The sequence below is a fragment of the Aythya ferina genome, assembly GCF_964211825.1.
Source record: "Aythya ferina genome assembly, chromosome: Z".
Taxonomy (NCBI): Eukaryota; Metazoa; Chordata; class Aves; order Anseriformes; family Anatidae; genus Aythya; species Aythya ferina.
The window spans coordinates 43,857,061-43,880,263 of NC_140299.1; the positions used below are offsets into that span (position 1 = coordinate 43,857,061).

General features: G+C 42.6%; 1 protein-coding gene and 3 long non-coding RNA genes across 5 annotated transcripts in view; 2 read left to right on the forward strand and 2 right to left on the reverse strand.

Annotated features, from left to right (window-relative positions):
• Positions 1-6,200: 6,200 nt before the first annotated feature.
• LOC311427320 lies at positions 6,201-7,739 on the reverse strand. Its single transcript, XR_014687294.1, has 3 exons — positions 7,699-7,739; positions 6,744-6,806; positions 6,201-6,503 (listed from the first exon to the last, which is right to left on the reverse strand). It is a non-coding gene; the product is annotated as an uncharacterized lncRNA (long non-coding RNA).
• Positions 7,740-8,205: 466 nt separating this feature from the next.
• LOC311427319 lies at positions 8,206-10,512 on the reverse strand. The gene is made up of 3 exons (XR_014687293.1): positions 9,627-10,512; positions 8,608-8,704; positions 8,206-8,508 (listed from the first exon to the last, which is right to left on the reverse strand). It is a non-coding gene; the product is annotated as an uncharacterized lncRNA (long non-coding RNA).
• A 365-nt stretch (positions 10,513-10,877) lies between these two features.
• DAPK1 (death associated protein kinase 1) overlaps positions 10,878-23,203 on the forward strand; it is an 89,892-nt gene continuing 77,566 nt past the window's right edge. For both annotated transcript variants that reach the window (XM_084503873.1, XM_084503874.1), the window contains exon 1: positions 10,878-11,032. In XM_084503873.1, the coding sequence (XP_084359999.1) occupies positions 10,971-11,032 (62 nt within the window). In that variant the 5' untranslated portion in view covers positions 10,878-10,970. The remainder of the gene's footprint in view (positions 11,033-23,203) is intronic.
• Positions 11,184-13,982, forward strand: LOC311426979. Its single transcript, XR_014687147.1, has 2 exons — positions 11,184-11,257; positions 11,558-13,982. It is a non-coding gene; the product is annotated as an uncharacterized lncRNA (long non-coding RNA).

Genomic DNA, 23,203 nt, shown 5'->3' on the forward strand with positions numbered 1-23,203 from the left:
AGGCTATGCTGGCACAGAGCCACACGGTACTCATCTGGCTCCCGGATTTCTTTTTTGGCCCTCTGACAAAAGGACCTGCTGCCTCTTGTAGAGGGGTGATTAGCACTGCTCCCACATTTCATGTTGCTGTGGAGCTTGCTCCCTTCTCACACAGACAAGGTGGAAGATCAAACCCCTTGGCCATCTCTCCCTGGGCCCACACCCCTACAGTCCCTGATGGGAAGGAAACGCTGCCGGCTGCATGCTTGCTGTGGCCGCCAACACCTGCTGATCTGGCTGTAAGGAAAAGTAATTGTTTCCATGAATTCTTTATATATATATATGAAATAGAAAATGGTGCAGGCTGAATCCTGACCTCAGCCACGTCTCCTTAGACCTGGAGGAGTGGTTTAAATGCTGGAAGTGTACATTCCAACTGTAAAAGGTCTGTAGGCTGAAAATCAAGCACACCTCAAAGATTTCTACTGTGGCTGCACATCAAGCAGATAAAACTGAAATAACAATACTTCATTTCATTTAGGGGAAATGTTCATGGGTCACAAACATTTTTTACACTTGCAACTACCTCAGCAATAATACAAGCTAATAAAATACAAGCAAAGAGGAGAGAAGGTTTGTTAAAAATCATCTCTCTGGCTTTGTGATACTTTGTATTGAACCCTATTTTTCAAAAAAAAAAAAAAATCTGTTCTTTGTTGCCATAGCAATAGATTCCCAGGGTGAAATTATATCATACTGCCTTTCTTCTAGGTTTCTGCAATGTGCAATCACCACCCACTCTCCTTCATTACCATCAATAATCAGCAAATCCTCCCCACCCCCAGCCTCTGTGCATCCGCATGTTTTGGGGTGGAGGACATAGCAGTTATTGTTTTGACAGGTGTAGAGAAGCCAAGCAAATTCTCGGCATACTGAGGAAGCTCACCACACGCTGTCTGCAGTGTCCCCAGCCGGTCCCTCAAACGGCGCCTGAGGATGCTCCTCCAGCCGTAGCCCCAAACCTCGCCTGCACCTGTGCTCCCTGCCAGCAAACCCACACTGCAAGCTGCTGGGAGGGGTGGCAGCAAGCTCCAACACTGGACTGGCACTGCCAGAGGATTTTCAGATTTGAAGCAGAAGCTTGATTTGCCAAAGTAAAGCATTTCTGCATTAACTCAGCGCACCACCTCACCCTCACACCACAGCAGCTTCAAATTAACACCTCTACAGCTGACCAACAGGCCAAGCAGAGTTTGCAGAGCATTTACCTCAGCCTGAAGATTAGGGCAGAATGTTGTATAATTTAAGAGACTTGAACCAGCAGGGAAAAAATGAAATCCTGGCCCCCATGCAATTATTTTGAAACAATGTAGTCACCACTGAGCATCCAGTTCTGCACTTAGCTGTATGGGTATTTTTCCAAGGTTGAATTCCTGCATGCTTTTCTAACATTAAATCCCACAAATCAAAGCAAGTGGCTAAATTATACAGTTAATTCATGTTGAACACTGACTTGTTTAAATGATCCAGGTCCCATTACTTCAGGGGAGCATGCCAATTTTTTGTATTGATTTACACTAGCTCAAGAGCTAGCCCAATTTTATGATGTTCAACATTAGGAAACATCTTCCGCCTTATCTGAAACAGAAGGTGGTATTCTAGTGCGTCTTCACATTCTCACTACTTAGGGAAAAAAAAAAAAAAACAACTACAGATTTACCAAGAGGGTGGAAAGAGCTGTCTGCATCTTCAGCCCCAGTCCTCCTCTATTACCACTGCTTTCACTCCAGAGTCAGAGGTCCCAGTCATAGGGATAAGCCTAAGTCCAGCCACCTCCCTGGCTCAGACTCAAGGCCTCCTTTCCCTGTGAGCAACATTCACCAGGCTTTCCATGGTCATTTCTAGTTTTAATCTGAATTTCTTGGCATGTCTGTGTTGTTCCTTCAAACAGCCTGACTGGATTTTTCTCTGATTGGCCTGCTTGCCAAATATTTCTGTTTCCATATATTGGCATTTTTTTGCAGAATATTTTTTTTCTAATAAAAAACAAAAGTTTCTATTTGGTTAAACAGAATATGCTGTAAAAATGTGCTGTGCACAGTACTATGAGTTGTGTCTTTGCAAGAGCATGAGAGCTGAAAGTCAAAAGGGAAAAAGAGCTGTCTGGCAGAACTTTTTCTCTTTGCCTGTCAGTTAAAGGAGCTACCAAATATAGTTGCAGGTACAAGACACATCATTGTTAATGTATGCCTTTGTTAATTCAGGAAGAAGGTATTTTACAAGCTCACTGCCCATTTAGTAATTTTTATGGATACTATAGGATCTATTTAAGCAATGTGCTTGTAAATAATGTATCATTGTTGTAATTATAAATGAACCATGATGCTACTTTCATGCTGAGAATATTTAAATAACATTCTGCATTTTAATGGTGGACAGAGTCATGCTCCTCCTTATGTGTCAAAGTAAGGAGATGACTCTGGATTTGAAAAGCAATTCCTTTATTTAAGCACACAAATAAGAACTCAAGGGCTTTATTCTCCAAGGTACCGCATGCTCCATTGCTCAGCCAGCAAAGTGGTTACAAACTCTGTGGCCAGTGCCCGTGTGAGCTGTGGGTTACTCCACCACGGTTGGTGCTCACATTGCTCTGCCTCGCATCCAGACCCCCTGATCTGCTCTGTAGAATCTAGTCTACAGATTCCTGTAAGAACTTTCAATCTCAGGGGCTACTGCGACGATCACAGAGGAAAAAAAGAAAAAGAACAACAACAAAAAAAAAGCATTGTTTTTGGCAGTGACAGCAGGAATACCACTTGTCACACCTGTTCTATTCATGGCCTACAAGCCTCCAGGGTATCTGGAGAGGGAAGGTCCTTGAAAGACTCAGGATGTAAAATCCTACTGGGCCAGCTGAGCATGTAGGTGTACTGCAGCTGCCTTTCCTTTGAAAACTGCATGGAGAGAAAATAATCACCAAAACATTGGAACAAGTATTTGATCCATCCTAGAAGCTGAACTCATGAAGTTGTTCACCTTTTCCGTGATACAATAATAGATCAGTTAAAGGGATACGATAATAAATCGATTAAAGGTATGTTGGGAGGGATTAGTTCAGCTGGGAGGAAGAGGTTCTAGCCCCCTTTTAACACATCCAGCAATCCTGTACAGCAAGGGAGGTGCTTGCTACTAGCACTCCGCACCACAACTGCATCCTACCATGCTTTGGAAATTATTATTTTGGCCCAGAGCCCTTCCTCCACTGTTTGCTCCCAGCAGAGAGGTGCTATCAGGGAAATTGTCATGACTGCCTGGTCGAAGGCAGAGTATCTTCGCCATCCACAGGAAGGTGGAACATAGGTTGTGTTTCCTTGAGCTAACAATGCAATGAGGGAAAATAAGTTTTTCGGAAGGGCTGGGGAACCAAGCTGAGCAGGCAGAAGCCAGGCATCACCATTTTCCATTGCTCATGCCCCCAGGTGTGCTTAGAGATCAACCTCAGAAACTGGCACCAGATTTTTTTCTATACCCGAGGGAACTTCAGCTGACCTGATTAGAGCACTTGAACAATATACATTATCTCTTAATCGGCCAGCCAAGATTAAGTGTCACTTACACAACAGAAGCCTCTTGTGCTTTTTTTCCAGTCCCCTTTGTTTGGTGAATCCAGCAGTTCACAAATGCTTAGTTATGCTCCGACCTAGCTATCCTCGCGGCATGCACACAAAACATGCTGCAGGATACAAGTGCGTCATGGGCAGCATTTGAGAGAAGGAATTAGACACAAAGAAAACTGAGCACAAACTTCAAGCTTCCCTCTGCAGAAATTGCAGTACAAATGGTTCATTCCCTGCTGTACATGTAGGCAAGATAGGCAGATGGAATGCATGGGCATGAAACATGACAAACACAATTACTTTACCTCCCAAACATCTAGATGACAACTCCATGCAGACATATTTGTTTCAGATTCATGTTTAGGGATGTTTTGCTTTAGGAAATCCCTAAATACACTGAGCAAATGCTACAAAACAGCCAAACAAGCATTTATTTATATGCTAATGATTTCACCAACAGCTGGGGAGTGCTCCTCTCTTAACACCCCCCATTGCCAGTCAGTGTGCCAGGCAGCTAGCTGGTAAATTCATCTCAACCCATGAGCTTCAGACAGCTGCCCTTGGTTCCTCAGCATCTTGAAAAAGACATGGTTTTCTGTGCACCCCTGTGTCGTGCCCTGATACAGCAACAGAAGTCTCTTTACTGTTAAATACCTGCTGCACCCATCTGCAGCAGGTGTTTTTGTGGTTTAGCACTGGTCAAGTCTTGCTTTGTGAGTTACTCCACTACAAAAATTGTGGTAGGCATATACAAGCACCAGTGTGAAGACACTGCTCCTGATCAAGACAGTGTATAGATTTTGAAACTCCCTTGGTACATGTTCTTTCACAAGAGAAGACAACAATGCTGCAGTAGCTGAGTATTTAATGTGGACACCCCAGCAGTATAGCTAGCTGTCATATCAGACCTACAGAGGCATGAGAAATCTGGAGCAGCAGTTAGAAGCATTAATGACTTCGCAGCCAGCTTTTCACAGTGCATCCTCAAAGGGAGCACCACCACGTAAGTGTCAGCTCACGGGAGCTGGCGGAGGCAGCCTCAATGACTAACTGTAATAAGGAGTTAAGCATTAGGGTAGTATCTTTATACAGCGATCATCACTCACTTATATTGCACAAGTCAGACTGCTGTTACAGACATTCTGCATGTACAGTTTAATTGCATTTGGCTCAAACAAACAAACAAGAACCCAGCAATTAAATACACGTGCATGCGTTTGAGGTTAAGCCCCACATCCAGCCTGCGCTTCCAATGCCTCATCTGCAAAAAGATTACATTAGATGCTACTCAGCATTTATTTCTAAGTATAAAGCAACGACCGCCGTATTATCACACTATGCCAAAGGAATTTGGACTCACAAGTGGCTTTGCTAGGCAGCGAGCCAAGTGTCAGCAAGCACATTTCCCTGCTAAAGGCTGATGTCGGCAGGAAAGCAGTTTGCTGGAGTTTGCTGGAGTACAGCACCGAGAGGCACCACCAGAGGCTGTCCCACTGACTCCCTCTGACCTCTGCGTGGCTTGCTTTAAAACCAGTTCCAATCCCTGGCAAGTGCATGCTAGTGTCATGCAGCACCTACGAGCATAATTACTTAATAGCTATCACTACCACAGAGGTGCAGCAAAGGATAATTAAAGCAAGTGATGGATGCAAAGCATTAGGGTACCACCGACTGAAAGCCGTTACATAAATTTACGTAAATGTATAATGTGTTAATTCTATTATTTTAAATTTTAATTAGAAATTGCTATTACTTTATTTTATGTTTTATTTAAATTCTTGTAAATTTATTATTTATCCTTATCCTTATTAACTTTTTTTTCTTTTATGTATAAGTGCTATGAGCTTGTTTGTTTATTTATTTATTTATTTTTGGCTTGTGACTGAGATGGTAGAGCCTTCCTTAGAAAAGGAAAAGAAACAGGCATAAAGGCAGGAGAGCACATGCTACATCATGCATATTGTGCAAGAAGCTAATGTAAAGCCCATCACTTTATGATAGTGTTATCAAATATTTCTAATTTTAAATGTGTATCACAACACCAAGATGTCAGCCAAGTCCTAGGTTTTCTGCACAATGTACTGTACAAATTGGACCTTTGGTTTCCCTGTAGAATTCGCGAAGTAGTTTGAGGATTGCCAGGGACTTGCAGAAAAGGCTTTCTTGGTTTCTTCTTTCAAATGTAGGTTTTGAATATTTTTTACTGACCGAGTAAAATTTACCAACTGTTACTACTTATTTGATTGGTTTTGTTTTCATAGGGAATCAATACCTTTGAGCCCCAAATTAGAAAGCCAAAAGTCCAAAGGACATTCTCATGCTACTTGAGAACAAATATTTAGTCTGATGGAATATGTAATCTTACACACAATATGAAGCTATATTATACTATTAAACGTAATATTTTAATGAAATGCAACCACAAATTATACATTTTACCTTGCTGAAATTGCACGTTAAGAAATCTTTGTCAAAATGTTTTGATTTGGAGTAAACCTTCTTTTCAGAAAGATACAGTTCTGGCAATAAATAAATAAATAAATAAATTTAATCATTTGCAGATTGTTTTCTATTAAATAAACACACAATAACACAAAGACCAAATCTACATGGAAGGATAATTGTAGAAAAGCTAAATCAAAGAGGTGCAATTTCTAGTTAGTTCTGATTGCAGTTAGTAGTTTTTCTTTTGTCATTTGTCAGAGGCTTTCATAATCTTAATTCAGCTCTGTGGAAAGACCTATATACCATAGATGCGAGTCCCTGGTTTTTTCATCAACAGCCTGATTTTTCCAGTGGAGAAGAGCTGTTGATGAGAGCATCATCACAGCAGGATCGGCACACAGCTTTTGGACAAAATGAACTCCAGCCCAGGACTTCATGTTCAGGCTTCAACTCAGGGAGATGCTGAAACACATGCATTTAAACCCTCGTCAGCTAATCTGCTACTCACTGCTCCAAGTCAGGTATTCAATTAATTGCCTTGCCAAGTAGCAGCTTCGTTGGGGGATGTACGTGATATGGGCCCCTTATGAATAAACATATGAATTAGCAGATCCTAGATTAGCTGCGACTCTCCTGGGAAATGGAACAAATTTCTTTGTATGAGGAACTGACAAACACCTAGAAAATATAGGAGGCACTTACCTTTCTGCAGTGCTTTTAGAGGAGTGATGCTGGTCATTTTCTATCATCTCATCTTCTTTGTGGCTTTCAAAACACAGCAATTAAATGGATGTTAACAGTTTTTAACAAAATTGTATTTTATTGACTGAAACATTAAGGAATTATTATTCCAGCCTGCCAAATTTATACTGTACCACTTATATGAGTTTGGTTACAGTGCTAAAGGTATTGCCTCGTGAAACTACAGATCTTGCCTTTGATGTCAGCAGCCTGGTTTGTTTATTTATTTATTATTATTTTTAATAGAATCATAGAATCATTAATGTTGGAAAAGACCTCCAAAATCATCTGGTCCAACCATTCCCCTACCATCAATGTCACCCACTAAACCATGTCACTAACTACCACATTCAACCTTTCCTTGAACACCCCCAGGGAAGGTGACTCCACCACCTCCCTGGGCAACCTGTTCCAATGCCTAACTTTCTGAGGAAAAAAAAAATTCTTCTAATTTACAACCTGAGAAATTTTCCTTTATGCTGTGACATAAAAATGAATTGATGGACTCAGTCTACTTTCTGAGGGAGACGAAGCCCAATTACAGAAGTCACTGGCATAGCTGGAAATCCTTTTGTGGCAGAAATGTTTCAGGTTTACCAGAGCTGAGAGGCTCTTTAATGCTAATGTTCAACCTTCCATTCCCGTGTCATCCCTGGTGTTACAGATGGATGCAGAATAGCAGCTTGCAGGGGCTGTAGGTAGTGTGCTTTGTGAAAAATGAAATTAGCCTCGGAAAACCTATGAATCCGCAGAGAACATCACTTACCACCCAGGAAATTGCTTTTATAGTTATGTCAGAAATAAATGATGATCTCTTAGAAAGAAAACAATATGCAAAAGAAACAATAGCCCACCTAAGTAATTTGTATTTTTTTACTGTAATTAGTGTCTTACATTATTAAGAAAGACATCTTACCTGGATGACAGAAACAGACCAGGCTCTAATCTTGAAAACATTTATCATACAGCAATACACTTAATATGCTCCCTGATCTGTAGAAATGTTGAAATGGGTGCATAGATTCAGTTCAAAAGTGGCTGAAAGGTGCTATAAATCACTTGACCTGCAGAAATATTACAGCTTTCACTTCACCAAACACTGCTTGGAGATAGGGATGCTTTCTACAAGTTTGAATTCTTTGTAATATTTATTGAGAGAAAGAACACTTGTTCTTCTACACCACAAAATATATGTGAACCATTGACATATTAAGCTGGCAGACACAATCGAGTCCTTCGAAAACACAGTTATGGTTATTAGTCTTGCACCTGATCCTCATTCACACTGAAGTAACCATACTGAAATCAGTATTACTCCTGATTTACAGCACAGTATGCAAGGAGTTACTTTGTTACTTCTGTTATGTTACAATAAACAAAAAATATACATTAACTTGAAATCACAGAACCATGAAATCAAGGAGGTTTTGTTATTAAGTTTATTGGGGTTGGATTTCATCCAGCGTGCTATTTAACCTGAAAGCATAAACTGCTTTCACAATCGCTTAATTACTTTTGTCAGCAATTTAAAATTATTTTTTTCCCATTTAGTACATATGCAGTCCAATACCTGCCTCAAGGAAGTTCATCAGCATTTTGAAAGTACAGCAATTGGGCTGGCTTTCCACCTGGATGAAGGGTTCCAAGACTGCAAGACGAGTCCCACCAGGAGCACACATGCTCTTTCAAAGTGGTCTGCACCAAGCACAACCTGTTGAGTATTTCTCTAAAGAAACAGGAATGTGGTGTATTGCATTACATGAAAACATACCCTTTTGTGCCTATGCCTACCACAGCACAAGCCTGCTGCCCTGGCTGTCCTTACTTGTGTGGAGCATGCCTCCTCCTGACACACATGGTGACTTGTGCTGTTCCTGCCACAGCTGGACTCAAACTCAACTCTCTTTCCATAGCTGAGAGACCTGAACAGAGAAACAAAATTCAGGGATCACAGACCTAGAAGGGCAGGCAACAGGAGTAAGATATAGTTGTTAAACGAAAGGAAGAAGATAAACATTGCAAGTAATTCATATTTTTTTTCTGTTCATTATGTGCATCTTGGTAGTTATCTCAGGAAGAGTGTATTGATCCCAATGCATGCTTGCTTGAATCAATACTGAAATTTCAATTGCTTCAACTGAAGCAATTGAACTGTGTATTTGAGTAGTGCTTGTACTGAAGAATACATACAAGCTACCACGGATGTTACTCTTGTATTACTCTTGTACGAACCCACAACCATCACAAAAAACTCCCAGAAGGGAAACACATGAAGGTCAATTGCCAAAAAATTCAGGGGCTGGCTCCAGTGATTCTCCTCATTTTGATCAGGGGAAGAATCTCTGAAGCCAAAGTGAACTCCTGAACCATCACCAATTACTTGTTAAAAACCTTGAGCTGTGTTAAAAACGCAGCAGCCTCAAGTGTGTGAGTCATGACTTTGAAAACCTATTAGAGATAAATACATGGAAGATGGGTTGAAGGCGAGGCAGAGCATCCTACTCCTGCACGTCTGGCAGTAAGTGAAGTAGCGGGGGCACACGGTTCTGGCTGTTCCTCCGCTGGAGAAGTCACCACGCTGCTGATTCTGAGGACAGCTTTATGTAACTTTGCACCCAGCGATGTGCTGAACCGCGCTCCCTTCATTTTACAGCTGGCATCGGTGGAGTCACAGGAAGTTTTAACACTCAGCCAAGGTCAGGCTGTGATTCACTCTGAAAATTTCAGAACTCCTGGACCTCTTGTCCTGTACTTGGAGAAGGCCGGGCTCTCTCAAGTGCTAAATCGAGAAAGCGTAAAAAAAAAAAAAAAAAAAAAAAAAAAAAAGTATGAACTTTTCTTCACCTTCGATGAGCAATGCTCTGCAGGAGTGAGCTCGGAGTTCAGATGGGAGTTAAAAGCCGCTCAGCAGCCCGGCATCACACGCTGAGTGTGAACTGAGGGGAAAAATGAGCAAGTGTATATATTATTATGTATGTGTGTGTGTGTGTACATGCGAGTGTGTATATTATATATACGAGTGCGTGTGTACATGCAAGTGTGTATATTATATGTACATTTACGTGTGTACATGTGTGTATATTATATATACGTGTGTGTGTGTACATGCAAGTGTGTATATTATATATATGTGTGTGTACATGCGAGTGTGTATATTATATATACGTGTACGTGTGTACATGCGAGTGTATATTGTGTATATTATATATAGTGTGCATGTACATGCGAGTGTGTATTATATATATGTGTGTGTACATGCGTGTATATTATATATACGTGTGTGTACATGCAAGTGTATATGATATATACGTGTGTGTGTACATACGAGTGTGTATATTATATATATGTGTGCATGTGTACATGCAAGTGTGTATATTACATATACGTGTACGTGTGCACATGCAAGTGTGTATATTACATGTGTGTGTGTACATGTGAGTGTGTATATTATGTATATGTGTACATGTGTGTACATGGAAGTGTGTATATGTGTGTGTACGTGTGCATATTATATATACGTGTACATGTGTGTACATGCAAGGGTATATTACATATACGTGTGTGCGTGTACATGTGAGTGTGTATACTATATGTACATGTGCGTGTGTACATGCGAGCGTGTATATTACATATACGTGTGTGTGTGTGTGTGTGTGTACACGAAGGAGCACACGCAGGCTCCCGCTCGGCCCAGGACCGAGGCAGCCCCACCGCCCAGCCGCACACCCGAGGGGCTGCGGCCTCGTAAAATGGCGGCGCCCCCTCGGGTCGGCTCCGCCGCGCTGCGCTCCGCGCCGGGCCGGGCCGGGCCGCGCGGGGGAGCGGCGTGGGGCGGGGCGGCGGCGCCTCGCCATTGGCCGGGCGGCGGCGCCCTTGTGCGGTGCCTGCGCCGGGCGGCACCGGGACCGGCACCGGCAGCGGCAGCGGCAGCGGCAGCGGGGCCGGGGGAGCGAGGTGAGGGGACGCTGCCGCCGGGGAGGGGTGGGGAGTGGAGGAGAGGGGGGGGTCCCGCGGCTGCGTGCGGGGGAAGGGGCGGGGGCGGCGCGGCCGGGGGCGGGCGGGCGTTCAGCCGTTCACCTCCGCGGTCGTCCGCAGGGCGCTCCGGGGCTCCGGGGATGAGGACGCGGAGCAGAGGCTGAGGCTGGCGGCGTGCGGGCGGGCGGCTGCGTGGCCGTGTGGCCGGACACCATGACGGTGTTCAGGCAGGAGAACCTGGAGGAGCACTACGAGACCGGCGAGGACCTGGGCAGGTGGGTGCGGGCCGGGGGCAAGTTCGCCGGGGGCTCGCGGCGGGGCCACCCCCCAAAATAATAATAATAATAATAATAATAATAATAATAATAATAATAATAATAATGGGTAAATTGTGCGGTGCTGCTTTCTGCTGTGTGCGCATCCGGAGCGAGAGGCTGTGCTGGGCACCTTGCGTTCATTCAGCGGGTATGGACCTTCCCGTGCCGAACCCCAAATTGCAGGTGTGTGGGCTGAATGTGCTATTTAGGCTCTCAAAATTCATCGTTCCCCACCCTTTTTTTTTTTTTTTTTTTTTTTTGGCAATATCGTGTTAAGTGTTCCAGAATCTGGTTTGAGCTTTCTGTAGTAATACAGCTGCCACTATGTGGTTACAGGCACTGATACGTGATTTACCATAAAATAAAGGCAGAATTGCAAATTGCCATTTATTTCCTTAAGGCTCCTCACAGGGAAGACAATGTCAGCCTGCTAGTCAGGAAAGTGCCAAGGTTTATGTAACCTCTCCTCTATTTATTTTAAAGAGCAAGTGCCAGCACCGTGCTGGGTCCCCTGGACCCGTGTGTGAAGCCGAACCATTTCCCTAAGGACAATCGCACAGGCAGCGTTTAAAGGTCCTTCCACACAGCCACGCCGGGGAAATAGCACGCTGGCTCCAGAACATAGCTCTGAAGATGAGGAATTTCATTTCTGACACACAGGGAAGCGCAAGCACAGAATGATGGTACATGGTTCAAAAAAACAAACAAACAAAAAAAAAAAAAACCACTGAGGTTGTTTGCCTTATTCATTTTAACTATATAACCTTGGCATGCAGTCTAAACCTATATATACATTTAAAGAACTTAATTAGTTACATGCTAGTCTTGTGTTGTTTTTTTTCCTTGAAAAATGTAAGCATAACTAAGAACTTGATCCATTTCTGTTGGCTGCTGTGAGAAAATACCTATGGACAATAAAAACACAACAAGGTGGCGGGGTTTTGCTTTAAAATAAAAGGGCCAAAGAATACACTTCAGCATCATTTTGAGAAGGACAGATTATTTCACTGCAAGTTGTTGCCATGAAATCAAAAGTGTAAGCAAATCTCAGTGTAGTCGTTGAGTGGCTTAGTTCAGTGGTGCTTTTAACTTATTTTTGAACTTAGGTTTCTCTGGCTGCTTGAAATACCCTTGTAAATCCCATTGCTTTCCATTCCTCCTTTCCCCCTTAGGTTTCTCACCTTTACATTTGCATATAAATGTACTTGCAAATGTCGAGCCTGAGGCTTAGAACTCAGGAAGCAAGTGAATATTAAAAACACCTTTGACTTTAAAATTTCTTGGGTTTATTTGGGAACCTGAATCTTGATTTAAGGCTTCAGATAAGCTGTGATGAAAGGTTCCATTTTGCTAAATCAACCTATTTTCTACCCTTATAGTGGATGAATTCCTTTGTTTCCTTGTACTTAGCATCAGTCATGGAACAAACAAGGTGAATAAATGAACAGATAAGAGTTTTTTTTTTCACCAAAGTGTATTTGCATGAATGGATCCTGAAGTTCCTAGGACAACCTGCCTTTTGAGAAAGCTCAGGGAAGATGCAATTACTTTGAAATTTTAATCTTCACTGTTTTCCTTTGTAAAATATTTATATATCTGTATTACCTTATGATACCTCTGGCAGTAATTAGAATAAAAAGTAGCTTTCCTATTCTTGCAACAGTCACTTGAAGAAAATAAATGGATTGTGTAAATTAAATTTCTCAGTGAAACTAGTAAAGGAGGTTTAAAAATTGCTTACACAAAACCTGGAGATGTTTGAAACCAGGAGAATGGACAATGAGCTGAAAAAAAGTGCACTTTCTGGTTTTATGATATTTCACAGCACTGTTGCAGAAGAAGTAACAAACTGTAAAAATCTTTTGCCAAAGTGTTTTGAGATTTTTTCCATTCTTTGGTTTGTTTTGATGTATTCCTGTGGAAGATAAGAAAAAAGGTATTACGAATGCTTGTAGGATCACTCTTTTTGGTCTTACCTGTACGTGATTTGTTCCAACACATTTCTGCTGTTGGGGTAGGTTTACCTCTTGTGTCATCTTAAGCTTTTTGTACCAAAAGTCTCATCACTTAGGGATCAAATGTCATCTTTAGGATGAAACATATATGGAGACTGTGCTCTTAATTGTTGTGCATGTTGCATTATGTACTTTTTGTTTTGCGTCTGACAAATTTAGTGAAACGTATCACTGCATTGTTCAGGTGTGCACTTTAATTACAGATGTGTTAACTAACCATCTAACTATGGCATTTCAAAGGGCGATGGAGATTCTGTTCCTGCTGGGGTAGAGATTATCACGAAACAGCAACAAATTTACAAAAGCTGTTTCATTCATTTTAATTCTTTCTGCAGTTGCGAGCTGTGTGACTGTGCATTTTAAATACCCTGCTGCAGTGCCTTTACTTCAGTTTGCCCAAAAGACAGGAATTAAAGTTCATCAGCATTTAAAAACCTCACCATGGTGAGCACAAAAAACCTTGAAACCAGATCAAACTAATGAAAATGATTTTTTTTAACCCTTCTGTGATTGGCCTTACCTGGGAGTTGTTACAGTACCATGAGAAAAGATGTATTGCTAAATTATAGGAAGAGGTACCCAGATGAGTGATTTAGTTCATGGTCTTAAACACCACCACCAGTCCCCCCCCCCCTTTTTTTTTCCTTTAAACTTTCAAGTATTTTCTAAAAGAGCTGCAGATAGCTGAAGTAATATTTTGCAATTGAAGAATGGTATTTGCATTGGACTGTGGCTTGCTGTTTATTAATAGGAGATCCCTCCTATTAAATAATGCAAAAAACAGGAAGAGCTATCTAGCAGTTTTGAACTCTTGAGTTTGTTTGGACCTGTTGTACTCACTAGGGATACACTTTCCACTGTTGTTGAATTAAAAACTATGATGGGTGTTAGCAGTTCTGGAAGTCAATCTGTTTCTGTTTGGTAGCTCACTGAGCTGAAAAGTTACCAGGGTTAGCTTATGGCTTTTTACTCTTATCTAAGGTGTCTGTCTAATCTCTTTATCAGTTGCAACAGAAAATGCACAGGGTAAGATGCTGAAGGTGCTGACGAGAAAACAGGCAGTTGTGCAAATGCATACTTACAGTCTGAAAAATGTTCCTTTACCTTTGAATCTCTGGTTAGGAGAGAAATCTTTTTTTCTGGGTTGTGTGAGATCTGATTTCTGTAGTAAGCAGTGAATACGTAGGCTGAATATATATATATATATGTATGTATGTATTTTTGGTTATTCATCCATCAGTTTTCAGAAATGCTGCTCCTTAGAACTGCAAAGGCAGTCCCTCATCTATCATACACCATAAGTGTAACTGCGTCGCACTGTGTTGGGAGGAAAGGAAAAACATGGGACAAAGAAATGCTTGGATGACAGCTAGAATTTGACCTTCGTGGTGCTTTTCAGGCTTGAGAGCCCAAAGTAGTCGTACTAAGAAGCTGATGTGCAAAAATGGTGTGCGTATTGTCAAGTTCCATTACAAGATGTACAGCATGTGCAGTTCCTTTGAGGTGATATTTCCCTTCAGAATGTCTAAGTTAAAAACCCTTGGCAATTGTCTTTTCAATAATGTTGTGGTGTAACATTTTTTCCATTTATTTATCAGATTACAAAGTCCTACAAAGGGCTGGGGGGGAAGGGGGAAGCAGCAATGGAGAGGATGGCCTGGTGTGGCTGAAAGTGCTATACCTTGGGTCAAAAATTTAACTGTGCCACATGGAAATTCCCAATTTCTCTTTTGTTGCATAGTCTTACTGTAACCACAACTCAGCGTGCTCATTAAAAAGGCATTTATTAACCTTCATTTTTGTACAGAGGCAAAATGGCCAAATGCTGAAGATGTGTATGGTGAAAACCACAGTAACGCTGTTTCCTGAGTCCCTCACATAGGCTCTGCAATAAATAATGCAAGCGTGGAATTCACAGCTTCTGTAACTACACGCATGCAATTTGCAGCAGTACGTGGTGGCTAATTGCTGTGAACCGAGTGGGTGGTAGGAGGCTTTCAGGGGCAAGGACCTGGGCAGGAACCCTGAGCGCGTTGGCCACAGAGCCACTGCTCGAGTGTGGGAAACTTGGGGTGGTTGGCTGGCTGAGCTGCTCCTCTGGAGACCCAAAGGTGGTGGTTGGGTTACAGCAAAGAGCCCTTTTCAGCGCTGTCTGTGAATCACAGCAATGCTATGCCAGCCTGGTCAGCTCTCAGAGGAGCACCTGATAATTCTGTGCTTGCCTTGAAGACACCAAGCAAAGCCAGTCCCAACCCTGCTACTTGTTTGGGTTCTGGGGGGAATCTTTTTTCTTTTTTTATTTTTATTTTTGGAATGTATAATAAACTGAAAGCTGCTGGCATAGCCTGCATTAGACTGCCACCACACAGTACCACCGGTGACAGCTATTGTCTTTTAACATGTGCAGAAGTGTCTCTGCGTGAAAAGCACAAGGTGCAGTTACTTTTTTGGTATAACTGCTTGGTTCTTCTTAGTTTATTTCTCTGTGTGGAGGAGAAAAATGTCTGGTTTGTAGGCCTTTTAAAACTGTGTGTAGTAAGAAGATGGCTTGCTGATTATTATGCCTTCATTTTAAATGCATAAACCCTTGTAAATTTAAACCCATCAGGAAGTAGGTGAAGAACCTTGGTCTTTGATTTCTCCTCTAGCTAGGCTTGGTGAGGTACAGTTGGCCCCAGCACTGCTGTGCTAGGCGTGTGCTTAAACTTTCATCACTTCTTTCAGGGCTTTGCTGGTTTGTCCCTTTTGATGGATTTTTTTCTTCCTTCCCTATTATCTGCCTTTACAGATGTTCAGGCGTGTCGCTTCCTCCGCTAGAACTGTGTGTGCTGTGCAGAGCTGGGCGCGTTTGGCTGAGGAAGAGAGGCTGAGGCTGCGTTTTCACCAGAGCAGTGCGCCAGGCTCGGGCTGTGCTGGCGGTGGCTGAAAGGAGCAGTATCACTTTCTCTGTCGCGTGTTTCTGCATGTGTCTTTGATGCGGTGATGCTGTAAAAGATGGGGAAAAAAACACCTTATCTAATTTATGGCAGCAGTTCATGCTCAGATCAGGTGAAAGCCCTGTGAAATCTCAGCCCACAAGGCCATGCGATTGCCTCTATAAATCCTTCCTCGAGTTAAATACATAGGAAGGACAGAGATAAAGAGCTGTGGTGCAAAGGCAGAAGAACATAAGCTGGTGACCAGGAAGCAGAGCTGTAAATAAGGAGAGCGATGGGGACTACTGGAGTCGTGGAGTAACCGTGCCAAACAGTTGTTAAAATGGGTAACACATTCAAAGGCATATCATTTCTAAGAGGAAATTACATATTTCCTGTTAGAACCACAGCTGGTCCTAATGACCAGGTGTCCTTCTGTTTTTGACTGGCTTCATTAGTTCTGCAGTGAACCCACGCGACTTGTTGGCACAGCTTTATATTAAGGAGGAAGAAATGTCAGTTAAAGTCAGTGGTTTACTAGTTTCTATTTCCTGGGTGAGAGTGGCTTGCACAGGAGTCCTTTCTCAACTGAGACTGCTGTCTCGAGCTGCGTTTTGACCCTGCTGCAGGAAAATAGGTGTCCAAAAAACCTGAAAAGCGTTCATAGCAGCGTAGTAGATTTTACTTAACCACCACTGGCTTATGGCAGAGCTAGGTGGAAGCTGAAAGAAGGGTGGACAAAGAAAGCACAGGTCTAAAGATCCTGAAGCCCCGAATATTTCATTGTGTATCTTCATAATAAAATACATATTGGAGTAACATAAATAGCGTGAAACTTGGTGGAACAGGGCACAAAAGCCTGTGCCAAGGAGTCTAATAATAAGTTTTGCTCTGCAATTGCAGCACATGGGGCTGCTACAGCAAGAGTGGAGCCGGAATGTGTCAATCAGCTGCTGGGTGACATTCCTGTCATTTTTAGCGCAGTTAGGAAAAAAATCTCCTATCAGATGGATTGTCAGAGCCCGTATCGATCCATTTAATTGTGCAGTATGTGGCTGCGTCCTCCTTCACACGGTGCTCTGCTGTTCTGATCACTGTGCTTCAAAGAGATTGTTCTATTTTAAAGTGAAGAAGAAATGCTAGGATGCTGAAGCTGTGGGAAGAAGACTTTTTTGAGAGCAGACTGAAGACTTTGGTATGTTTAGCCTTGCACCACAAGGCTTGGAAGGGTGTGATTTTTATTTATTCTTTCAGTATGCTGGAAGAATGAGAAGTGACGAAACTTCTGAAAGTTTTCAGTTATATTTACATTTAAAATATTCACAGGTAAATGAAGCAGGCTGGAAATTCAAGGGCTGCTGGCCCCCAGGAGAGTGATCTTCGTGTTTTTTCTTTGAAACAAAGCTAAAAGAAGAGGGAACCTGAATTGTTTGAAGATTGAACTTTGTTAAATTAATGGAAGGTGTAGCATGGCACTGTGCTGGGGAAGGAGGTGGCTGATAAAAATTTGGTCATTGTGCGTATCTTAAGTGGGTTTTAAATCTCTGTTTCAAAGTTTATAGGCATATTATAGTTGACACTGAGGATGTTGACCTACTGTATTTAAAGTGTGTTGGCATTTTGCTTGCTTTTGTCGTAGCACACATTGATGTCAGGGAGAATGACTTGTCACAGGCGCTTTTCACCCAGAACGGTTCACACACTTTAGGATTGCTGTAAAGTGCCACGCTGCTTTATGGTGTGTTTTGCAATCCACGCAATGGTCTGCAGCATTATGCTGTTTTTTGATGTTTTCATCCCTTTTTCCTTATTCCTTCCTGATTACATAACCAGATGTGACAGATAACTGCTGCTTGAGGATGCACGACTGCTGAGGAGGAAGCATTGCTGCGCAGTTGCCCAGACCACGTGCACACAATTTCTACCACGAGCACGGGCCTTACAGGGCAGTGGTATGCTGCTTTCGAGGAGAGCAATTCTCTGCCAGAATCGTCTGCCCGCAGATGCGAGGCTGTTTGTTTGGTGGGATGCTTGGAGCACGTTGCCTGTACTTAAGTGAAAGAAAACTAGCTCTTACTGGGTGATCGCAGACGTGGGCGGGTATATCCACAGCTTGGAAGAGTTTGCAGTCAGTGTAAATTATAACTGTGCTTACAACCTGATTGACAGGTATAGTTTTACTGAATTCATTGCTGAACTATTTGAGGGATTGAGCTATTGGAAAGGGGGAAAAAAACTCTGCTGTGGGTAGAGTCGTGAAGTCTGCACATTTCTTGCTTCAACCGAATGCTCGGTCTGCCTTTAACTGGAGTGGTGTAGTATAAATACTTGACTTCCACAGTATCTTTATTAGAGAGCAGTTAATGTTGTTAATAAGTCTTTGCCAGTTACCCGAGGAAGCCCTTCGTTCTGTCTGGTGCGTGAATTGTCCCTTTCCTCAGTTTTATCTTAAATATAAGTAGCCCCTTGCTAAGGTTTGGGATGCGGGGTAGTGTGCATCCCTGGAGGTGCTCAGTGAGGGTGCTTTGCTCATGAACATGCTTATGGGGCTGGGGGTCAGGAGAGCTTTTTTACTGCAGGTCACAGTCTGATGAAACTGTGGTATTTTGAAGGTGCTGCTTTTAGAGGGGAGAGAATAAAGGGTGTTCATTTTCTGGAGTCCGTGGTGACATTAACAGACCTGTGATTACAGGGAAGTGTGATAGTGCCTTTCTTCTATTCTTTGCTGAAATTTGTAGCCTCGCTGACTTTTGCAGGGCTGTCTGCAGCTTAAGAGGATTGGACTTGATTGCTGAGGTGGTCCCTTGCAGTCCGGTGTTTCTAAATGAGAAGAAGAAAGCCAGCACTTAAAACTTGAGATTGTGAGATGCTGCGCTCGGTGGGGCACGCGCCCTCACACAGCACTTGCTTTGCTTGGCTATGTAGGTGTCACTCGGTGCAGCTAACGCGTACGTTACTTGATCACATTGTATTTTGTTCTGGCACGGTTTACAGCTTAATTATTTTGCCGAGTTTAATGGAGACTTGGAGGTGTGGAGTTTTTTCCCTTTATCCACAGAGGGGAGTAGCGTGGTGGGTATTTCATTTGGGCCTAGCAAGTTCTTGGCCAAGAAGCCAGCACTTCCAGTAGGGCCATCAACAAAGCTGGCAGCTTATTACTCCCTAACAAAACCAAGTGCGTGGGAGTCGTGGTTGGAAGTAAATTTTACCTTTCTTTTGACACCTTTCTTTCACCGTGCTGACTGATTCCTTTATCGGGACATTCGGCTCCTATTTCATGTAACAAAGACAATAAATGGGCATTTCTCAGATCACATCTGCACCTTGTCTCCCACCTTGGTTGTTCTCTATTCTGCAGGCATAGGCTTTAAGCACTTTGGTATGGGAGCTAGGATGTTTTTGGTATATTATCTTCCTGGCAGTATTTCCCTAACTGCGTGAGCTGGGCCATCTGCGCAGAATTGCTGTTGATTCCCTGGGAAAGGAAGGCACGTCAGGGAACAGCTTAGTCCCTTATGTCTCCGTTTTTCTCATCGCTTTCTGTTTGAAAGGGCCTTCTGATGCTATTTACTAAGCACTCCTGCCTGGAAGAAGGATCGCTTTTCCCGCTTTTGTTGCTGGTTACAACGCGAACTGGGGAACAAACCCTTCCAGACCGCATCTTACAGAGCCGGTCCATTTCTGGCCCCTTTTGTCCCCGCAGAAAGAAGCCTTTATGTTACAGGTGGCTCGTGGTCAGTCAGTGCTGGCGGCAGGCCACGGAGGATGAGCATCCCTGTCCCCATCCTGGTGCATCGGGCAGCCCTGTGGAAGCGCTGTGCAAGGCCTGGCTGCTGATTAGCCCTGCTAACGAGGGCCCCGGCTGCACACCCGAGCGTGGTTTCCCCTTGTGGCAGCTGTAGGGCTGCCAGACAAGCCTGCCTTAGCGCCGGGGTCAGAGGGGGCAATTTGCAGTATATATTTTTTTCCGAATGCTCTAAATTCCTAAGTGCTGCAGCTCGTCTGTGAGAGTGAGCAGATGTAAATAAAGACTAAAGAGCTGGGGAAGCAGACAATTACTGGGCTGTAAATAGCAGCTCGTAAAACTGTAATGTATACGGACAGTTACTAAGGCACTTGGTATGAGGCTTGGGTATGCGGCACAGACCATGCTTTGTTTGCAGTTTCAGCAGTGCCAGGGTTTGGTGTCTTCCTAAAAGCTCGCTTCAGTCAAGGATAAGCAATATGTTCACCACTGTGGATCCTCTTGAAACACATCAATGAACGATGTGTTCATCGATTGTGCTGCTTGGTGAGTTTCTTGTATATCTAGCGAACATAAAATTAATAACTGCAGTGGGAGGACATGTGGGAAAGGAATTCGCAGGTGGCTTTGTGCTGTTTCAAACATCCCTGAATTACAGATAATGAAGAAATAAGCGTTAGAAACAAAAACTTGAGAAAGGTCAAGTTAAATTAACTTGGCTGCAGTGTTAAAGATGAGCTTTGGGCAGTGGCCAATTGCTGGCTGGCTCGAGGTGAGTGTCTGAGGGTCTCTAACAAGTTGTATGACCAATTCGAGCAAGTGGACAGCGCATGGGGTTACAGGGAAAGTATATGTAGTAGAGAAAAAAGGGCAATAAAGGCCTTCTGTTCAACAGCCATCAGGAGTCTGTGTTTTGCATCCCTTCAAGGACAGTTTGTTTTTGTTTTTTGGTCTTTTTTTTTTCAAGCAAAAGCAGTTGTGACATCTTCTGTGGGGTATATAAGCTTGTGGTTCTGTGCTTTTTGTTGTTCTCTGGTAATGAAAGGTAAGTAAAATGTTGGGTCTTAAAGCAATTCTTCATGTTCAATAGTAAGTATTAAAATGTGAAATCCATACCATATCTGTAAACTGTGTCACTTTGGGGGAAAATAGATTGGTATGCAGTTTGGAGCTTTGCAGTCCATCTTCACTTTTACTTGCAGTGGTTACTTTACTTCTAGCCAGTGTTCGTTGAGTGATCAACAACACCATGTCATTGTAGTAAATCTTTTTTACAAAGATAATGAAAAAACGTTTTCTTAAGTTAAGACCATTACCTAACAGGTGCTGCTATGCTGCAGGTGTCGCCTTGTGTTTGTGCTTTTGTGTTTGTGGCCATTCAGTGTAGATACCCTCCGGAGTCAAAATCTGCATAGATACGCTTTCTAGGGACACCGTATTACTGTTCATTAAGGTCATAAGTAATATGCCATAAAACAGGGAGGTTCAGAAATGGTGAAATAAAGGGAGGCTGCTCGTTGCCATGAAGGAGTGGGTGGTATAACTGAGGTCTGATAGGCATTATTGTTACACCTTTCTTACCTGAGCGGCCGGACAAGCCCACACTTCAGACAAGCCTCAGAAGCCTTTGCTATAGAAGAAGCAAACCAGAAAACATAAACTTTTCTGTTTAAAAAATTGCATCAACAATATTCTTTGCTTAGCATCACCAAAATCGTGCTTCTGCTTGTACGCTTTAATGTGCACCACAGGACCCTGATTTAAGAATTCTTGAGCAACTTATGACTGAGCTCCTGTGTTTAATTCGTAGGCAGGTGTATTTCAGATGCATCCTTTCGCATTTAGCAAGGCTAATGGGACTTAATGTTAATTTCTGAGCTGGTTTAAAATTTCATGAAAAGACCAGTCCTAAAGAACTGTAGAAGCATTAAACTCTGGCATTAAGTACTGGCACATCATATTGTGTTCTTTATTTATATGGCTGTGTACTTAGGCATTGATCCTGTAAGCACTCGTACTTGCAAGCTCCTTTTTATTACTGTAAATGACAGTAAGCATAGCATTTTTATTATTATTATTTTTAAATCTCTGCATTTCTTTGCTTCTTCCCACCTTTTTTCTGGCTTTTTCATTTCCATCAGAGATGTAGCTATTACTTGAACTGTTTACAAGTGTGAGTACTCTGTTTTTTCATATGATAAGATCGTTTCTGAAAAGGCTTTAGCAGATGTACATATATTCAGACCAAATGGATTCCAGCTAGCTCCAGCACAAGCATCATTATTATGAAATGGCTGGCATCCAGCTGGCTTGGAAGTTGTGCAGCCATACATATTCCCCCAGCTTATACAGTAGATAGTGGTGCATCTAGGCATGGACTTAGTGCTTTAAACCACGGTATCTATGAGTAGACTTATAGCTGAAGCATTTTCTCGAGTCCTTGCTTGAGCATCTAAGCTATAAGTCTACTCAAAAACAAAACCAAGAGGTGCCATACCTAGCTCTTCCCATTCTGGAGTGTGATACTCACTAAGTGAAGTGCTTAAGTTAAGGGACTTCACAGATGGCACCTCTTGGTTTTGTTTTTACCACCTTCAAGCTTTAAAAGAATGATAAAGACAGTGTGATAAATGTGCTTGTGCTTACAAAGGCATATCCATCAACTTGATTTTTTTTTTTTCCATGATAATGTTGCAACTGCTCTTCCTGCCTGTGCAACAATTGAATCAGAGAGCAGAAAAACTGCATCAGGGCATTTTCTCAGCCTCTTATATGAAGTTTCAGTAATATCAATAACTTGCATTACTTGTCTCGTCTGCAGGCACAGTGGCAAGCACGCATGTCTGGTGTAACCCAGATTGTATGAGTGAAGGCTGGATGGATAACATGAAAAAGACGACGTAGTTGAATTGTTTATGTGCACACAGGAAGTACAGAAGGTTTTGTCTGCGCCTGTGTGGTGTATGCCTCACACACACCTAACTGTAAAAAGCAGGAAAGAGTTCAGTCTTCAACTGGCTACTTTCAGATTTCAGTAGTTCAGTGAGCTTCTTAGCAATCAGTAACCTTTTCAGTACCCCTTTGTTCTGTATCTGCAGTAATTTATGAGTTTCCAACGGGACAGAAGCATCAGACCTTCAGTAATGCTTCTAGCTCTTTCAGTGCACCTTCCCTTCCAAACATCTGCTGCCAGCACAGACCCAGAGTACTTTATTCATTCACATTTGCATTCCAAAACCCAAATGTGAATAGAAAAAAAAATCTGACATCAGAATTTCTGCTCATGGAAGGGAATCTGTTTTAAATACCAACATCACAGAACTCCACAACACCATGCAATATCTCTTTGTTCTGTTGAATAACAACAACAAAAATGTACTTATTTACCTGCCTACTAAGCCACTTTAATCCATTGACAAAAGTATAATTTAGAATGATCAAGGCAGTCCTTGTG